Raw genomic sequence first — 17,458 nt, 5'->3', positions numbered from 1 at the left:
GCACTCAACGACGACGGTGATATTACGAGTAGCGCAAAAAAAATGATACAAAAAAAAAACGATAAACAAAATAAAAATGTTTAATAATAATTAATATACACAACAAAAAAGCTTTTCTCAATTCATTTGAAAGCTGGAGAAGACCAAAACTTATTTGGTCTTTGGCCATGAATAGAGAAAAGCTTTATGGCAAGTTGGCGTTAATGCTTAAGGCTAAGGCTTTTATGAAATGAGACAAAATTCGGTTTAAGGTTTCGATGAAATAATACAGGCAGAGAATGTGAGAGTGTTTGAAAAGAGGGAGAGAGACTGAGCATAAAGGATCTTAAGAGAGAATTATGGATTCACTTAAGGAATACTTCTAAAAAAGCTTTTCGACAGCTTTTAAAGCTAAAGCTTACTTTAGGCCCTCCAATGCATGCTCGTTTTTAAATACTAAAATTATGGTAAAAAAAATTCATAACGACTAAGTGATGAAATAAAATCTCTCTTTAAGCCTAGTTTTCCTATACTTTGTGAGCCTTATTGATAACCGCCAAATTTGCCTTGTTGTGCATTGCTATCGTAACCACCGTTATTGTAATTGCCACCACGTCCGCCAGCTTGTTGACCATTGTTGACTTGTTCGTAACGAATGGAGGGACGGTAACCATTTTGATCGGCTTCGTATTCAACAATTTGTTTGCGACCATCGGGCAAGAGGACATAGTAACGGCCAGTAGTGAAGTCACCATCGCGAGATTCCATATGACCGAAATCATTGCCGGATTCGTAGTCTTGGACATCGTATTTGAATTCGTATTTAGCAGGACCGTAGTTTTCTTCACCGCCATAGCCGGAACCTTGAGCACCAGCACCATAACCTCCGGCAGCTCCAGCACCACCAGCATAACCGCCACCACCCTGTTTGGGGAAGATGGCACCGGTCACAGCGGGAGCACCATAACTATTTTGGGGAGCTGCAGCTGCGCCACCGCTACCACCACGCTGGGGAGGCAAATAGTTGCTGTTGGGTGCCTGATATGTGTTCTGGGGTGGCAGATAGTTGCTGGAGGGGCTCTGTTGTTGATTGGGGGGCAAATAGTTATTCTGGGGTACTGGAGGTTCGCCAGAGACGACGGAAAGGCAGACCAAGAAAGCAATTGTAGCGAAGCACTGCAAGAAAATGACAGAAGGGAAGGTTGAAGAAATGTTTAGTTATGATATAAAAAACAGTTTTTATAAAATACAAAATATTTGCTATAATCCAAATTGAAACAAGTAACAGTTCAGAGTCATAGACGGGCATAATAAACTTTGGGCCAATTTGGTCTACTTTAGGCATGTCTCTGTTTCCCTATGCTGGCAGTAGGCGTGCAATGTATACACAACAAATTCCTACTAACAGTTAAAATCATGCTATTTTCGACCGGCCATGTATCGCATTTTTTAAGTTCTTTGCCTAGAATCTCTTTATAGGCAAACAAAGGCTCATGGACAAGAATTTGCTGTGCTATTGGAGCTATATCAGGTTATGGACTGATTCGGATCACAATTGGTTTGGATGTTGGAGACCAAAGTAGAGTCATTTCAATCAAATCGGATAAGAATTGCGCCCTCTAGGGGCTTAAGAAGTGCAAATGGGAGATTGGTTGATATGGGGGCTATATCAGGTTATAGACCGATTCAGGTTATACTTGGGACGTATGTCGAAAGTCATTGTGCAAAATTTCAGCTTAATCGGATAATAAATGCGCTTTTTAGAGGCCCAAGAAGTCAAATCGCCCAATCGGTTTTATGGTAACTATAATAGGTTTAGGTGACCTATTTGAACCATACTTGGCACGGCTGTTGGAAGTCATATTGCGCCTTCTAGAGGCTCAAAAAGTAAAATATGAAGATCAGTTTATATGGCAACTACATCAGGTTATGAACCTATGTGAAGTCCAAACAAAACACTTCATGCTAAGTTTCAGCCAAATGGGATAACAATTGTGCCCTCTGGAGGCACAAGAAATCAAGATCCAAGTTCGGATTATATGGGGGCTATATCAGGTTATGATCCGATTTGGACCATATTTGTCACAGTTGTTGGAAGTCCAAACAAGCCACTTCATGCTAAGTTTCAGTCAAATAGAGGCCCTCTAGAGGCTCTAGAAGTCAAGATCCAAGAATTTAAGTAACATTTCTTTCATAGAAGGAAATTTTTCTTAATATTTAATAACAATCTTAATTTCAAGTAAAATAATCTATCACCACAGAAAAATCTTCCTTATAATTTGTGGGGTCTCAAATCAATATTTCGATGTGTTACAAACGGAGTGACGAAATTAGTATACGCCCGTCCTATAAAGAGGATTAAAAAAACTATTTAACATTACCGGGCAAAGGTGTCTTAAAATTTCAGAAAAAATTTCCTTATGTCAGATAAAAAATCTTGAAAAATTGACCCCTTACTTAAAGAGCTATTCACATGTAGTGTTAAGAATCCATTATACAACCATTTCTAATATTTAGGAAAAACTTCCTTAATATCGGTAAAAAAATCTTAACCAAAAGTAATACTTTCTATAATATTTAGGAAAAATTCCTTAAAATCAAGTATAAACTTGTTCAATAAAAGAAAATTTTTCCTTAAAGAGTTAAGTTCGTTAAGTTAAACCATTTCTTTAGTTTAGGATTAAACTTTCTTAAAACCCGTAAAAAAACTTTAACAAAAGTAAATTTTTCTATAAAATTTAAGCCAAAAATTCTTAAGGCCAAGTATAAACTTTTTCAACAAAATACAATTTTTCCATAAAAAGTAAAAGTTTAGTATGAAGGCCACCGTGGCGCAGAGGTTAGCATGTCTGCCTATGACGCCAAGCGTTTGGGTTCAAATCCCGGCGAGAACATCAGAAAATTTTTCGGTGGTGGCTATCCCCTTACTAATGCTGGCTACATTTGTGAGGTATCCTGCCATGTTAAAACTTCTCTTCCAAGTGGTGTCACTATGCGGCACGCGGTTCGGACTAGACACAAAAAAGGAGGTCCCTTATCCTTGTGCCCTAATATTAATCGAGCTGCACTCATTGATATGAGTGAAGAAGATCCCCTGTTCCTTAATAAATTGTTCATGGGAAATTATGTAGTATTCCAATTCAGGATAAAAATTACTTTATATCTAGTAAAAAATCTTTCACAAGGCAAATTTGCCTTTCCTTATTTCAAGTGACAAATCTTAAAAACTTGGCCCTTATTAAAGGAGCTATTCAGATGCAATGCTAAGAATCCATTATACAACCATTACTACCATTTGGGATAACATTTCCTTTATATGGGAAAAAAATTCTTTTACCGAAGTAAATTTTTCTTTAATATTTAAGAAAATGTTCTTAAAGTCAAGTAAATTTTTTTTTCATCAAAAGTAGCGTTTTCTTTGAAGAATTGAAATATTTTAAGGATATATTAAAATATCATTTAAATTAAGATTTCTTAATATCAAGTAAACAATCTTTCACCAAAGGAAATTTTTCCTTAAAATTTGGAAATATATAAATTTAAGATTGGGATAACAATATTAAAACATTTTTTTAAATTTTTGCGCTATAAGTGGGATGCCTTACGCTCTCTGAAGGCCTTAGGGAAGGTTCTATAGGTCCTTAAAAATTTAATTTCTGTATATAAGGCCACCGTAGCGCAGAGGTTATCATGTCTACCTAAGATTTTTCAGAACATTTTTCAGCGGTGGTTTTCCCCTCCTAGTACAGACAACATTTGTAAGGCATTATGCCATGTAAAAAGTTCTCTCCAAAGGGGTGTCTCAATGCGGCTCGCCGTTCGGACTCGGCTATAAAAAGGAGGCGTCTTATCATTGAGCTTAAAAACTTGAATCGGACTGCAGTCATTGATATGTGAGAAGTTAGCCCCTGTTCCTTAGTGGAATGTTCATGGGCAAAATTTGTAATATAAGCCTTATAGGATATAAAGTTCCCAAAATAAGTTTTCTAATGGCAGCAGGGGAATTAAAAAGTTCAGCCATTTAAAAAATTTTATTATTTTTTTTAATGGGTATATGATTTAATGCCACTTACATTGTTTTCTTCTGAAACAAGTATTAATAAAATTAATTGAAAATTTTAATGATATTTAACAATAGTTTTACTGTCATTTAATGTTTCGTTTCTTTTTGTTATTTTTTTCTTAAATCACTTCAATTTACAATTTATGATGTTGAAATCTGTTATAATGTAGTCATGCCTTACTCACAGTTATCTGTTTAGTTTAATCTGATCTTTATTTTAATTGAAAGCTGTCGTATGATTTGCAAGCATATGCTAATAAGAGTGGCAAGACAAAAATGAATTAGTCAAATGTTATAGCAGTTAAGAAAAATCTTTCACAATTCACTTAAGCACCGACAATGTAATGTAACGTCGTTTACTTGAAAATACATTGCAGTTACTTGAGCAGAAATGATGGCCACCCCACCATGGCGCTGAGTAGTCGCATCTAAAGCGGAAAGAATCAGCCAGACAGACTGAGGCTTGTAGTAATAGAATAGTTAAAATATTCATGATTTATATCAGAGAACAAAAAAATGTTGATAGCCGAAACAATAAAAAGCAGCAGCAAAAAAAATGTTAAAGAAAAAAAAAAATCATGAAAAAACTATAACAACCTGGTCTAAAAGTAAAGAAGTAAAAAAAAAATGTGAAGAGCCCTGCCACACACAAACGCGGCATAAGTTGAACACTGCTATGAATGGCTGGATGTATATTTGGACAGACATGAACTTAGTTTGGCAGCCATAAATCTTCATGGGAAGCTTTGCCTTGCTTAGATTATGACTGACGAAAACATTTTGTTGCTCTCCGTTAAGGGGGGCACTTGTTGTACAAGATGTTAAGATTATAAAGCGATTTTGTTCAATTGCTGTTTGAGGAATATTTGAATTTGTTTTTTTTTTCTTTTCGATTTTCATTTGCTGGTAACAAATTATGTTGTCACATGCTGTCAGTAAGAGGTTAATAAGACAATTTTGAGTCTTAGGTTAGATGCCTATAAGCAAACAATGCATTTTGCATGTTTGTGGGGTTTCTTATGATGTGGGAGGCTTGTTGTTGCTTCAAAAGAAAAGGGATTGTCTTTTGTTGGGATCCAAAATGAGTAATTAAACCTTATTATACCAAGTATATCTAAATGTCACATAGGCAATTTTTTGAGAGGAAAACTGAATTTTCTTAAAAATCAAGAAATTTATATGCAATCTCCTTTTTATCATTTATGTGCCTGTGAATATCTTAAATCTGTTTTAAGATCATCAAAGACAAGTTTGGCAATCATTTATGTTTAAATTTGATTAGCTGCTTGTTTATGTTCAGTAATTGCTATGCCTTCGAGGTGGTCTGTCTTGTGTATATATTGTGGTGTTCCATGTGTTTTTCTTATGAAAATCCATTTTTTATACGAAAATTTGAAATTCACTATGTAAATTTGAATCAATTTATAAAAGTTGTTGATTATGATGTGTTTTTTAAGCTGAACTAGAGTCTTAGATTTATGCCATTGCTTGGTGTAAATTTGATTAACTTGGTGACTATGGCAGCTGGAAAATAACGAAAGACTTAAGACACATGCGTTAGGCACAAGAGAGGCAAATATTTTTATTATCAAAATTTTGTTTATGATTGTAATGATATTTTTTTATTGTTATTGGAAGTTTTGGAAGTTTGAGAGGTTTTAATGTTTTATGATTTTTTTTTTTATTTTGAGAAACATAAATTGCAAAGAATATAACATTGAAGTTACAACTATTCACTGAGCATAAAGCAATAAAATAAAATTGAAATACTGGCTAAGGCTAAATAATCGATGAGAATTTGACATATTAAGTCAATAAAATAAAAAACAAACAAGATATGGTTCGGTTTGCACCACAATTAAATTATACATTGGAGACCTGTGTAAAATGTCAGCCAATTCGAATAAGAATAGCGCCCTTTGGAGGCTCAAGAAGTAAAATAGAGACATCGTTTTATATGGGAGCTGTATCGGGCTATAGACCGATTCAGACCATAATAAACACGTATCTTGATGGTCCTGAGAGGATCCGTCATACAAAATTTCAGGCAAATCGGATAATAATTGCGACCTCTAGAGGCTCAAGAAGTCAAGATCCCAGACCGGTTTACATGGCAGCAATATCAGGTTATGAACCGATTTGAACCTTATTTGACACAGTTATTGAAAGTAAGAATAAAATACGTCATGCAAAATTTCAGCAAAATCGGATAGGAATTGCGCCCTCTAGAAGCTCAAGAAGTCAAGACCAAAGATCGGTTTATATGGCAGCTATATCAGGTTATGAACCGATTTGAACCATACACATCGCACAGTTATTGGAAGTGATACCAAAACACTAGGTGCAAAATTTCACTCAAATCGGAAGAGAATTGCGCCCTCTAGAGGCTCGATATGGCCCATTTACAATACCAACCGACCTACACTAATAAGAAGTATTTGTGCAAAATTTCAAGCGGCTAGCTTTACTCCTTCGGAAGTTAGCGTGCTTTCGACAGACAGACGGACGGATGGACAGACGGACGGACATGGCTTGATCGACATAAAATGTCGCGACGATCAAGAATATATATACTTTATGGGGTCTCAGACGAATATTTCGAGTAGTTACAAACAGAATGACGAAATTAGTATACCCCCCATCCTATGGTGGAGGGTATAAAAATCTAAAACATAGGTCGTTTGTATGTCTACAGTGGCTTGACAACCTAACCGATTAGCCTGATTCATAAAACCGAAAAGAAATTTGCGTTCATAAAACCGAAAAGAAATAACATAAAAATAGCTATGTGTGACCCCATAAGGGAAAGTCCAGCAATGATTTTTTATGCTACGTGGCAGATGTAGGAAAATCCTAAATGAAAAGCTATGTGCAATATTTTGTCAAAATCTCTATAAAAAATTTTTGATTTTTTTTATTTTTTTTTTTTGATTTTTTTTATTTTTTTTTATTTTTTTTTATTTTTTTTTTGATATTTCAGTAATAAATTTATATGAATTATCACCCCCCCTTGTGAAGACAATTATTACCATAAAAATGCCACGGTTTGTTAATATACCATTTAGATAAGCCTACAAATATTTTGTCTTACATCATTCATCACAATACCTAAACCCAGGCCATAAACATCTTTTTTTTTTTGCTTTGGTTTAATATTGGTGCTAAAATTAATCATCATAAAAATACCAAAAGACACAGCTAAAGTGTGGCCTAAACTATGGTGATGACTGCTGTCATTATGGCGCCTAAATAGCTCTACCGCCATCATCGCCATCTGCTTTGATCCCAGATTAAAGCAAATTTCATTGATAAAAAAAACTCTTCAAAAGGGAAGGCAGACCATATCGGCCATATCAATTCAAATAGCTTAATAAATGCCAAAGTCCAGCCCTGATTTATGATGTTGGCTGAATAGGCACTTATTAACATCCAAATTAATTAAACCAAAAAAAAAAAAAAACCCCACAACAAATATATAATAGCCACGTTATATGCATGCTGCAAATGATTATATGTTTGGAATGTGTTGCATGTCAAGCCTTTTGGACAGTTTAATGATTTTGTTGAAAATTCAAAATAAAAAAAAAAAAATCAAAATAATCGATAAAATATGCGTGCATGCGCAAATTTGTATACGCTCTTCTTTTTTTTGCATTTTTTGACATGAACTTGAACTTTGGGTGTTTTAGTAGTTTTTCGTTTTTTATAACATCCTATTCCAAAAAAAAAAAATATAAAATCTAAATCATGTATTTTATGTCGGTTTTTTTTATTTTGCCCCCCAGAGGATGCAGAAAGCCACCAAAAACAAGACAAATACAGTGATTTAAATGTCATTGAGCGCTGACAGTGAGAAATTGTAGTGTTTTATTAATTATGGTGGTGGCGGGCGGTTTATTTCTTTTTCATCGCCTGCTTCTTCTTATGATGAGGGTTGATTTGGGCAAAATGTTTAATAAAAGAGAAATATGCATAAACCTGGCTTATATTTTGTGATGCATATGCTAGCGGGCGGCATTCTTTGATTTGAGGAAAAATTTTGAACAACTTAAGGCAACAAGTTTTGTTTTAAGTTGGTGTTTTATATAGTTTAACAATTGCTGAATAATTTTCGATAAGGGCCTATGATGTATAGACATTGCAGTTTTTGAATGCAAAATAAAGAAAAAAAAAATAAAATAAAAAAAAAAAATAAAAAAATAAAAAAAAATAAAAATAAATTAAAATTAAAATAATAAAAAAACAAAAAAATATATAAATTTAAAATTTAAAATTGAAAAAATAGAAATAAATAAAAAATAGAAAATTAAAAAAATCCAAAAAAAAATAAAAACAAATTTGAATATGATTATAAAATTAAAATAATTTAAATATAAGAAGATCAAAAAATTAAAAAAAAAATTCAGATAGATGGCACTAAAAAGCTTATCAAAAAATATTTTTTAAAAAAAAATTTTTAAATTTTTAATAAATTTTTAAACCTAAAATCAAAGAATTTAATATATAATATAAGCCATATTGTTTTTTATTGTCTTAGTACAATTTTCATATTCAAAATCCTATTTTCCCCGCCTAAATCCTCAAAAATACCTACAAATATAAATGACTTGGAAAACAAATCAAAAGACTTAAGAAACATACACAACTTCAGTTGAGCAACATCATTTTTATACCCACCACCATAGGATGGGGGTATACTAATCTAGTCTTTCCGTTTGTAACACCTCGAAATATTGATCTAGGACTCTATAAAGTGTATATATTCTTGATCGTCTCGACTTGAGTCCTAATTTCCCCGCCTAAATCCTCAAAAATACCTCTTCAAGTCTAACTTAGACCACATAATTTTGAAATGTTCAAAATTGGTGACCATCTATCATTCGGGCCTGATCCTTGAAGACTTAGCTTACATGTTGCTAGAGGTAAACCCACAGAATACAGTTCCCCTGGAATGTGTAAGGTAGTTCCTAGTCTCGCAAGTTAGGGGATGAATATTGTCAATTTCCCCAATATTTGAACCTATTCGCCTTGGTGGCCTCCAAATGGAAATTTGCCTATAAACATTCCATTGAGGGACAGGGGAGAAACTTCTCACATATCAATGAGTGCTGTCCAATTTAAGTTTTAAGCTCAAGGGCGATGACCTCCATTCTTCGCTTTGTTTGCAACTACTCGAAATATTGATGTGATAACTTATGACAAAGAAGGATAAAGGCAATTACTCATAGTGAAATGAGTCGGTAGGCAACAAGACCAAAATATGGTAATCTTGGTCCTTCTATGGGAGTTGAAAATAGTAACAGTTTCCTCAAGAATTCGTAATAGTAACAGTTTCCTTAAGAATTACTCATAGTGAGATGAGTGGGTAGACAACAAGACCAAAATATGGCAATTTTGGTCCTACTACTCTATGGGAATTGAAAATAGTAACAGTTTCCTCACGAATTCGAATACAGCTGATAAATAGCTTCCCTCTAAGTAACTGGAAAAGACCGAGCCAAGGTTTTCAGAATAGAGCCTCGCAAAAGACTTCTTTCACAAAATCTGAATGGCTGCAAAGAAGAGGAGATTTCAAAGGATACCCTTGAGAAGAGAAAAAGGGAAAGCTGGTAGCTAATAGAAGTAAGGAGCCAACTCCTTATGCCAAAAATCCAAACCAGGCTGCAAACCAGTCTGGATGATTTGGACAACTGATTTTAGATGATTGAACAACCGAACCAGTGACCAACTATGTAGTTAATGACCTACGAAAGTAAGGGGTATATTTTTAAGCAAAGATTTGCATTAGCACCTTGAGGAAGTCAATCATAGACAGCTTCCCTATACCGAGGAAGGTTTCAAAGCTTGACAAAGTGTGATAGAATAGCATCTTCCGACAAATATCTACCTAAAGTTTACGGCAAGTCCATAAAATTGTTAAAAGTTTTTTCGTGATGAAATGGTAGACAACATGGAGAAGAAGGAAGAGGGAACTTCCCTATACCGAGGAAGGGTTCAAAGCATGACAAAGTGTGATGGAATAGCATCATCCGACAAATATCTACCTAAAAGTTTATGGCAAGTCCATAAAATTGTTAAAAATTCTTTCGTGATGAAATGGTAGACATGGAGAAGAAGGAAGAAGGAACTCTCCTTGGATCAGGATAGGTTCCTGTCTTTCTATATCCTAAAGCTTCAAGCTTGATTCAGTGAGTGACGACGCCTTTCAAAGGTTAGCGCCGCAAGTTGAACCAGGCAACGAAATTTTTCTCCAGAAATTGACGATCTTCAGCAGGAAGAAGCAAAAGCTGGAAAGAATTTTTTCTTGCTTCTGTAGGTCTGGATATTCAGATTTCTTTGCATTCTAGAAAGCTGGACTTTGATGCACGGGCAGAAACAGTTGGAATGAATTTTTCTTGTATTAGGTCTGATTGTCAGATCTCTCTCGATTCAAGAAAGGCTCAATACGGGACTTATTGGCTCAATACGGGACTTATTGTCGTGTAATCCTTAGGATTATAAAAGAAAAGACCTAACTCAAAGGTTAGGGGCGTAAGTGCCTTAGACAACAGTATTGTGGTGAAGTGATAGAAGGTATTCTGCGGTAAAAATGAGGAGGGAAGTATCCTTGGATCAGAGGGTAGGGCTAATGAGGAGGGTAGGGCTAAATTAGATCTTCGCTCTCACACCTAAAAACTCAACTTGGCGTGTAAATGTGAATTTTTTCGGTGTGCAATTAAAATCCAAACTTAGGGTGGCAATTTTACTAGGAAACTGCATTGTCGAAAAATTTGCGAGAATTTAATTGGTGCAGGTTTTGTTTAACGAAGGGGCCACATATACTGATAATAAACTGCTAGTGTAAAGGCTCTATTTTGATGCTTAGATTTGTATTAGCAAGAGTGTTCAGAGCTCGAATTGGTTTGTAAAAATGGGTTCCTTCGGCCCATAAAGATCAGCTTGTTCACTAGACAACGGTATTGTCGTGCAGACTTGAAAAACCTTCAAATGGGGGATACACTCTGGAACTCTCTTTGTGGTTGGTGTAGCGCTTAAAGCTCAACTAGCTGTCATCAACCGGTAACGTTAAGGTTAGCAAGAGTTTTCTTGAGAAAGACTTTGTCGTGAAGAAATGGGCGGACGAAAAAACTCTCCCTGTGATTGGGTGGAATCAGATTTACATGATCTGCTTACCCTAGACAAGATAAGGTATGGCTTTCTATGTGTTAACATTGAAGCAATAAAGCCTCGTATTAGATAGCTCGCCAGCTGCCTTTAATGATGGTTCTGCAAAAATTGCTTAAAATTTTTGAAAAATATAAAGGGGATGATTATAGGTGAAAATTTTGTACAGCACCAATACGACGACGGATTTTGGGCTTAGGTTGACCGTTTTGACCGAGGCAATCGATATGGATTAGGGAGTACATGTAAAATACCTCAACTCATATTGCTGGATATAGATTAAGAACATCAGACAGTATGTGTAGTAGACAGACAGACAGTAGAGTGGTTATCAAAACGGTTTTCTAATTTTTTTTTATTTTTTATTTTATTCTATCCTATTTTACTTTGCTTTATTAATTTAATTTATCTTATTTTTTAATTTTTACTCTAATGAATCTTTTCTCACTAATATTTTCTTTACTTTCTTTCAGCTTCATCTTTCTAACACCAAATATACACAGAAGATGAAAACAAAGTTAACCTAGGTAAGTTCCAAAAATTTTATGTGACATTGATATATGTAATTTCCTGCCAACAGCTAGCCAGCTAGCTATCGCTATTATATCACTTTTCTTGGTTTGAGTTGCTGTTTCAGCAAAGAAACATACAAATATTTTCAAGCTTAAGGCCTTACCCTTAAAGAGTCAACTCTCTCATTAAATCTAATATTTCAATTATAAATCAAAAATCATGCACTCAAACAGAAGCCAACCTTAGGTGTTACGTTTTTCATAATTTTCCCTGGCTGTTGAAAGGCCAAAGACCAAAGCAAACAAAAGACTTAAGCAACAAACTTGCACAAATGTTCCTTTCCCTTAGCATTGCTGCAATAGTGGCTATCGTTTATTTTTTTTATATTTTGATTGTCTATCTAACAGTGAGGTTATTATAAACTTTCATTGCTTGAAATGGATTGTTTGAATAACAGTAGACGAAAAAAAAAATGTTGTGCTGGTATCTGAGATTGCCGCTTGCTTCTTGTTTTCCTTAACATTTTTGGTTCATTTATTAAGTGATTTTCCGTGACTTCAATGCTAATAATTGAAATTGCCCACTATTAAACTTAAGTAGTTCAATTTGTGTTGATTTCTTCTCCTACGCCCAAAAATGTAATAAAAATTTTAAAGAGGTCAATTAAAATCTCTTTGGAAGATTTTTGGGATTTTGCAACAAAATAAAACAAAAGTCGTAAGGAAAATGAAAAGTCGGGCAGAGCAGACCAAATAATGACCTACAACACAGATTTCGAAAGATTGGTGAGCATATTATATAAAAGTCAAATATCGACGTTATGTTTAAATCTGATCAGAGTTTCAATGAAATTTGGCTCACTTGATGTGAAGAGGATTCTGTGACCATTGTGAATATTGAACCCCTAGACGGGTCCCTTTTGGAAGAGGGATATGTTTGAGAACTTTACCCAAATGTCAAAATGTTGTAAAGATCTGACTTAAATTGCGGCTATTTCAACTATAATATTGCAAGTACTCTGTTCCCTAATGAAATGTTCATGGGCAACTTTGAAATTTTTGCCAGCCATAATAGCGAATATCGGATGTAGGGTATATATCGGAGTTACTTCAAAATCTCTACGGAATCAAATCAATACCGTTTATCCTTGAGCCGTAGAAAGAGGCATGTACCATATTTTTCAATGATAATTAAGCACCAAAAGCCGCCTATAACTTGATAACAAGACTACATAACAGACAGATGGACGGACAGATTGATGAACAGTCGATCGGATGTACAAATGAACGGACTAAGGTGAAGAGATTGACAGACAGATAGATAGGCAGAAGGACACACAAACGTACAGACAGACGGAAAAACAGACAGAAAAACAGATAGAAGGACAGACAGACAGAAGGACAGACAGACCGATGGATGTATTGACAGACGGACATACAGGCGAAATGACAGTCTGAAAGACAGATAGAAGGACAGGCAGACAAATGGACTGACAGACAAATGGACTGACAGACAAATGGACTGACAGACAAATGGACTGACAGACAAATCTAATGGCAGACAAATGTACTGGCAGACAGAAAGACAGATAGAAGGACAGACAGAGAGATGGACTAGCAGAAAAATGGACTGACAGATAAATGTAATGGCAGAAAAATGTACAGATAGACAGATAGAAGGACAGACATATGTACAGACAGATGTATAGACGGACGGAAACAGACAGAAAAACAGATAGAAGGACAGACAGACAGATGGATGTATTGACAGACGGACATACAGGCGGAAAGACAGATTGAGAGAAAGATAGAAGGACAGACAGTCAGATGAACTGACAGATAAATGAACTGACAGACAAATCTAATGGCAGACAAATGTACTGGTAGACAGAAAGACAGATAGAAGGACAGACAGAGAGATGGACTGGCAGACAAATGGACTGACAAATAAATGCACTGGCAGACAAATGGACTGACAGAAGGACACACAGACGGCCAGACAGACAGATAGACAGACAGACGGACAGACGGACAGACAGACGGACAGACAGACGGACAGACAGACAGACGGACAGACAGATAGACAGACAGACAGACGGACAGATAAAAACATGTTCTGACAGACACAGGGTGGACTAACAGACAGACAAACGGACATATTAACAGACAGACATATCGAAATAAAGGAAGTGATTCAAAGTCGATCGACATGCTTAACAGTAGGTCTAGCTTTTCTCTTGACTGCCACATAGCAGCCACCGGAGGCCACTAATGCGCTGAAGTTAGCATGTTTATGACGTCGTACGCCTGGGTTCAAATCACGGCGTGAACATCAGAAAAATGTTCGACGGTGGTTATCTCCTGACTAATACTGGCTACCTTTATGAGGTATCCGGCCATGTTAAAACGTCTTTACAAAGTGGTGTCGCTATGACTCGACATAAAAAAGGAGGCCCCTTTAGTCGGACTGCACTCATTGATTTGAGAAAAGTATCCCTGTTACTTAATGGAATGTTCATGGGAAATTAAGTTATTAGTGATAAAATGAGAGAGAAAGCGGAAGACTAGTATGGAAGGTTCTTCAAACTCATAACAATTTTGTAATTCGACTTTTCCTTAGCGATTATAAGATCCCTTGAGATGGGAAGCAATATTTGAAATGTAAGCAAAAGATTAAAAAAAGTATTAAAAATTAACCAGTAAAAGTGTGCTCCGCCGGTAAAAGTGAAAGTGTGTTCCGCCGGGCCGAATCTTGGGTACCCACCACCATTGATTCCGCTGAAAATTTGCCTTTAGTGAGATACAATTTTGCCCATGAACATTCCACTAAGGAGCAGGGGCTAGATAAAATGCCATGTAAAAACTTCTCTACAAAGAGGTGTCGCTCTGCGGCACTTCGTTCGAACTAGGCTATGATGTTGGAAGTCGTAGCAGAAGTTTTTGTGACAATCTAGTTCTAATCCAGTGATCGGTTTGTGTGGAGGCTCTGTCAGTTTATAGACCGATTCGGATCATACTCGGCACTAATGTCGGAAGTCAGAACGGAAGTTCTTGTGCCAAATTTCAGCCAAATCGGATATTAGGGACCCAAGGAGTCAAATCCCGGGATCGGTATGTATGAAGGCTATATCAGTTTATAGACCGATTCGGACCACACTTGCCATGGATGTTGGAAGTCATAACAGATGTCTTTGTGCCACATTTCAGCCAAATCGGATAAGGCTTCTAGTGCTTCAAGAAGTTAAATCTGGGGATCGGCTTATATGGGGGCTATACCAGTTTATTGACCGATTCGGTTTATACTCGACAATGATGTTGTAAGTCATAACAGAAGTTCTTTTGCCAAGTTTCAGCCAAATCAGATTAAAACTGGGGATTATAGAGGCTCAAAAAGTATAACCCGGGGATCGGTTTGTATGGGGGCTATATCACTTTATAGGCCAATTTGGATCATACTCGGCATTGGTATTGGAAGTCATAACAGAAGTTCTTTTGCCAAGTTTCAGCCATATCAGATTAAAACTGGGGATTATAGGGGCTCAAATTTGTCAAATCCGGGGATCGGTTTGTATGGGGGCCATATCAGTATGTATGATTTCGATAGACAGACGGACATGGCTAGATCGACTCAGAATGTCAAGACGATCAAGGTGTTACAAATGGAATGACTAAATTAGTATACCATCCATCCTATGGTGGTGGATATGGAAATGGGAACTCTAGAGTCTATGTGGTAAAATAGTTGAATGGTAGCCTCTTATAGCTGGCTAGGAAAACTGGTGACTTGGGGGTTTTTTCAGGATTGCCAGATCCCTTGGGATATGAACAATTTTGCATTTATAAAGATTTAAGGAAAGATTGAGTCTAGTGGGACAGTTTTTAACTGCTCCGAAAAACTTAATTAGAAATTTAGGGATTTGGAATATCATTGAGAAAAGTAGGCCACTTCGAAGGCAAGGTTCCTTTGGCCGATGACTTTGTTTTGTGACAAATTTATTGTCCTCATAGTTCTAAGCCAAGAACGTATGAGCCTTAGCGCCATTTAAAAACTACTGGGTACAAAAAGTTATCTCAAGTTCTAGAATTTATTGAGACAGGAATTTAAATTTGAACTGCGTTATGATTAAATGTTGCAAACATTGCTTGAACTTTTTGATTAATAATGAAAACTTAAATTTGTGAATACTTCCTATTTGTAATTTAATTGAGGAATGTGGTATAACTAGAAATTGTAAAAAATGTGGAATGAAGTTTTTAGTATTTTTTTTCATATTAGAAAGCTTGCAGACATGGTGAATATTTATTTCACAAAAGATTTGTGATCAACAAATTCTTTAAAAGTCTGTGGCTTAAGCTGGGCATGAATTGTTTTCCTCTGGGAAAGTGTAGAATGTGCCATCAAGGTAGTCATTATTAAGCTAAGGCCAAAGTGCCATAATATAATTCACTATGAACTCTCACTGCAGTTGTTCTCTTTCTATACAGAAATAGGTAAATTTTTTGGTATCAAAGACTTGATTACAAAAAATTGTCGGCCACATGGTTATAAATGACCAATTAATTGATTTTCACTTTAAAACAGCTCTAACAAAAAATTCACTTTAAAAGTTAGAAAGAGAATTGCCATGATGTTTGCTTGAGCAATGGAGAAAGACTCTTTCTTTAACAAACACTCTCTTTATATATTTTTTCTAACTGTCTCTCTTTCACTAAAGTCTTACAAAACAAAAGACTTAAGACACAAACGTTTTTTGTTTTCACTTGTTAAATGTTCTACCAATAAATTTTTTTTCTTCATTCATTTATTTAATGTCCTTTTTGTTCAAAGTTCAGTTTTGTTTAATTTTTTCTGGATCTTTTTAGTGTTTTATACCTTCATTGTTGTATATTCAAAGCTTGGGTTTAAGGATCACACACAAAATGTAAAGTTAAGTGTCTAAGATGTGTTTTTTGTTTTGGCTTGTTGTTCTTCTTGTGAAGATGGTTGAATGGGATTTGATACTGTAACAATTTTGTAGGCTGCTATTTATATTTGTACCAAACTAATGTTGGGAAAACAGAAAAAATCATCACCAGAGAAGATAGATACAACACTTACACACTATGCATGGCCCAAACATAACACACACACAAACACTGGCATACACTCCACAGCATGTTCACACAAAGTGACAACAACAACATTGCCCAGCTCAACCAAGTCTAGCTTTTCGTTGTTGTTTTTCGGTCTTTTGAAAAATAATATCAAAAATTCGCGCCAAATTCAAAATCACCTCTTTCTGAATGGAATGACTATTTTCTACCACTTGAAAAGAGAACTCCCCACAATATTTTGATAAGTCAATGGGTATGTTTTTCTCTCTGCCATAGACACAAAACGACCTCTCCTCTTTTGAGACATTTAGAGAGGAATAGAAATAACAGCAACTACCTTTAACTAACTATTGGCAACGGAAATCACTACTACTCAGAAGTACTCAGAAGCTCTGTTGCTCTGCAACAATGCGAGAATCTCTGAAGCTGTAAAAAACACACACACAATGGCCCAAACAAACAAAACCCTATAAAATTGCATTACCTTCCACTTACTTTTGTGTTAGCCTTTGGCTTTAGGTTTTTGTTTTTGTTTCGTTTTTTTTTTCTTACTTTATTTTAATGAAACAGAAATCTCGCAAATATTTGCTTTTCGTTGCTACAGTTGTTGTGGCTTCAAATGAGCATTATGTTCAATGTATGTATT

At 35.5% G+C, this 17,458-nt stretch overlaps 1 protein-coding gene across 1 annotated transcript; it reads right to left on the bottom strand.

Annotated features, from left to right (window-relative positions):
- Positions 1–250: 250 nt before the first annotated feature.
- Positions 251–16,634, bottom strand: LOC106096342 (pro-resilin). The gene is made up of 2 exons (XM_059368798.1): positions 16,592–16,634; positions 251–1,155 (listed from the first exon to the last, which is right to left on the bottom strand). The coding sequence occupies exons 1-2, from the start codon at positions 16,595–16,597 to the stop codon at positions 523–525; spliced, it is 639 nt and encodes a 212-aa protein (XP_059224781.1). The 5' UTR covers positions 16,598–16,634; the 3' UTR covers positions 251–522.
- Between the last annotated feature and the right edge of the window lie 824 nt (positions 16,635–17,458).

Source organism: Stomoxys calcitrans, chromosome 5, assembly GCF_963082655.1.
Source record: "Stomoxys calcitrans chromosome 5, idStoCalc2.1, whole genome shotgun sequence".
Classification (NCBI taxonomy): domain Eukaryota; kingdom Metazoa; phylum Arthropoda; class Insecta; order Diptera; family Muscidae; genus Stomoxys; species Stomoxys calcitrans.
Note: the sequence above shows the minus strand (reverse complement) of the source record. Positions and strands in the feature narration are given on the sequence as shown.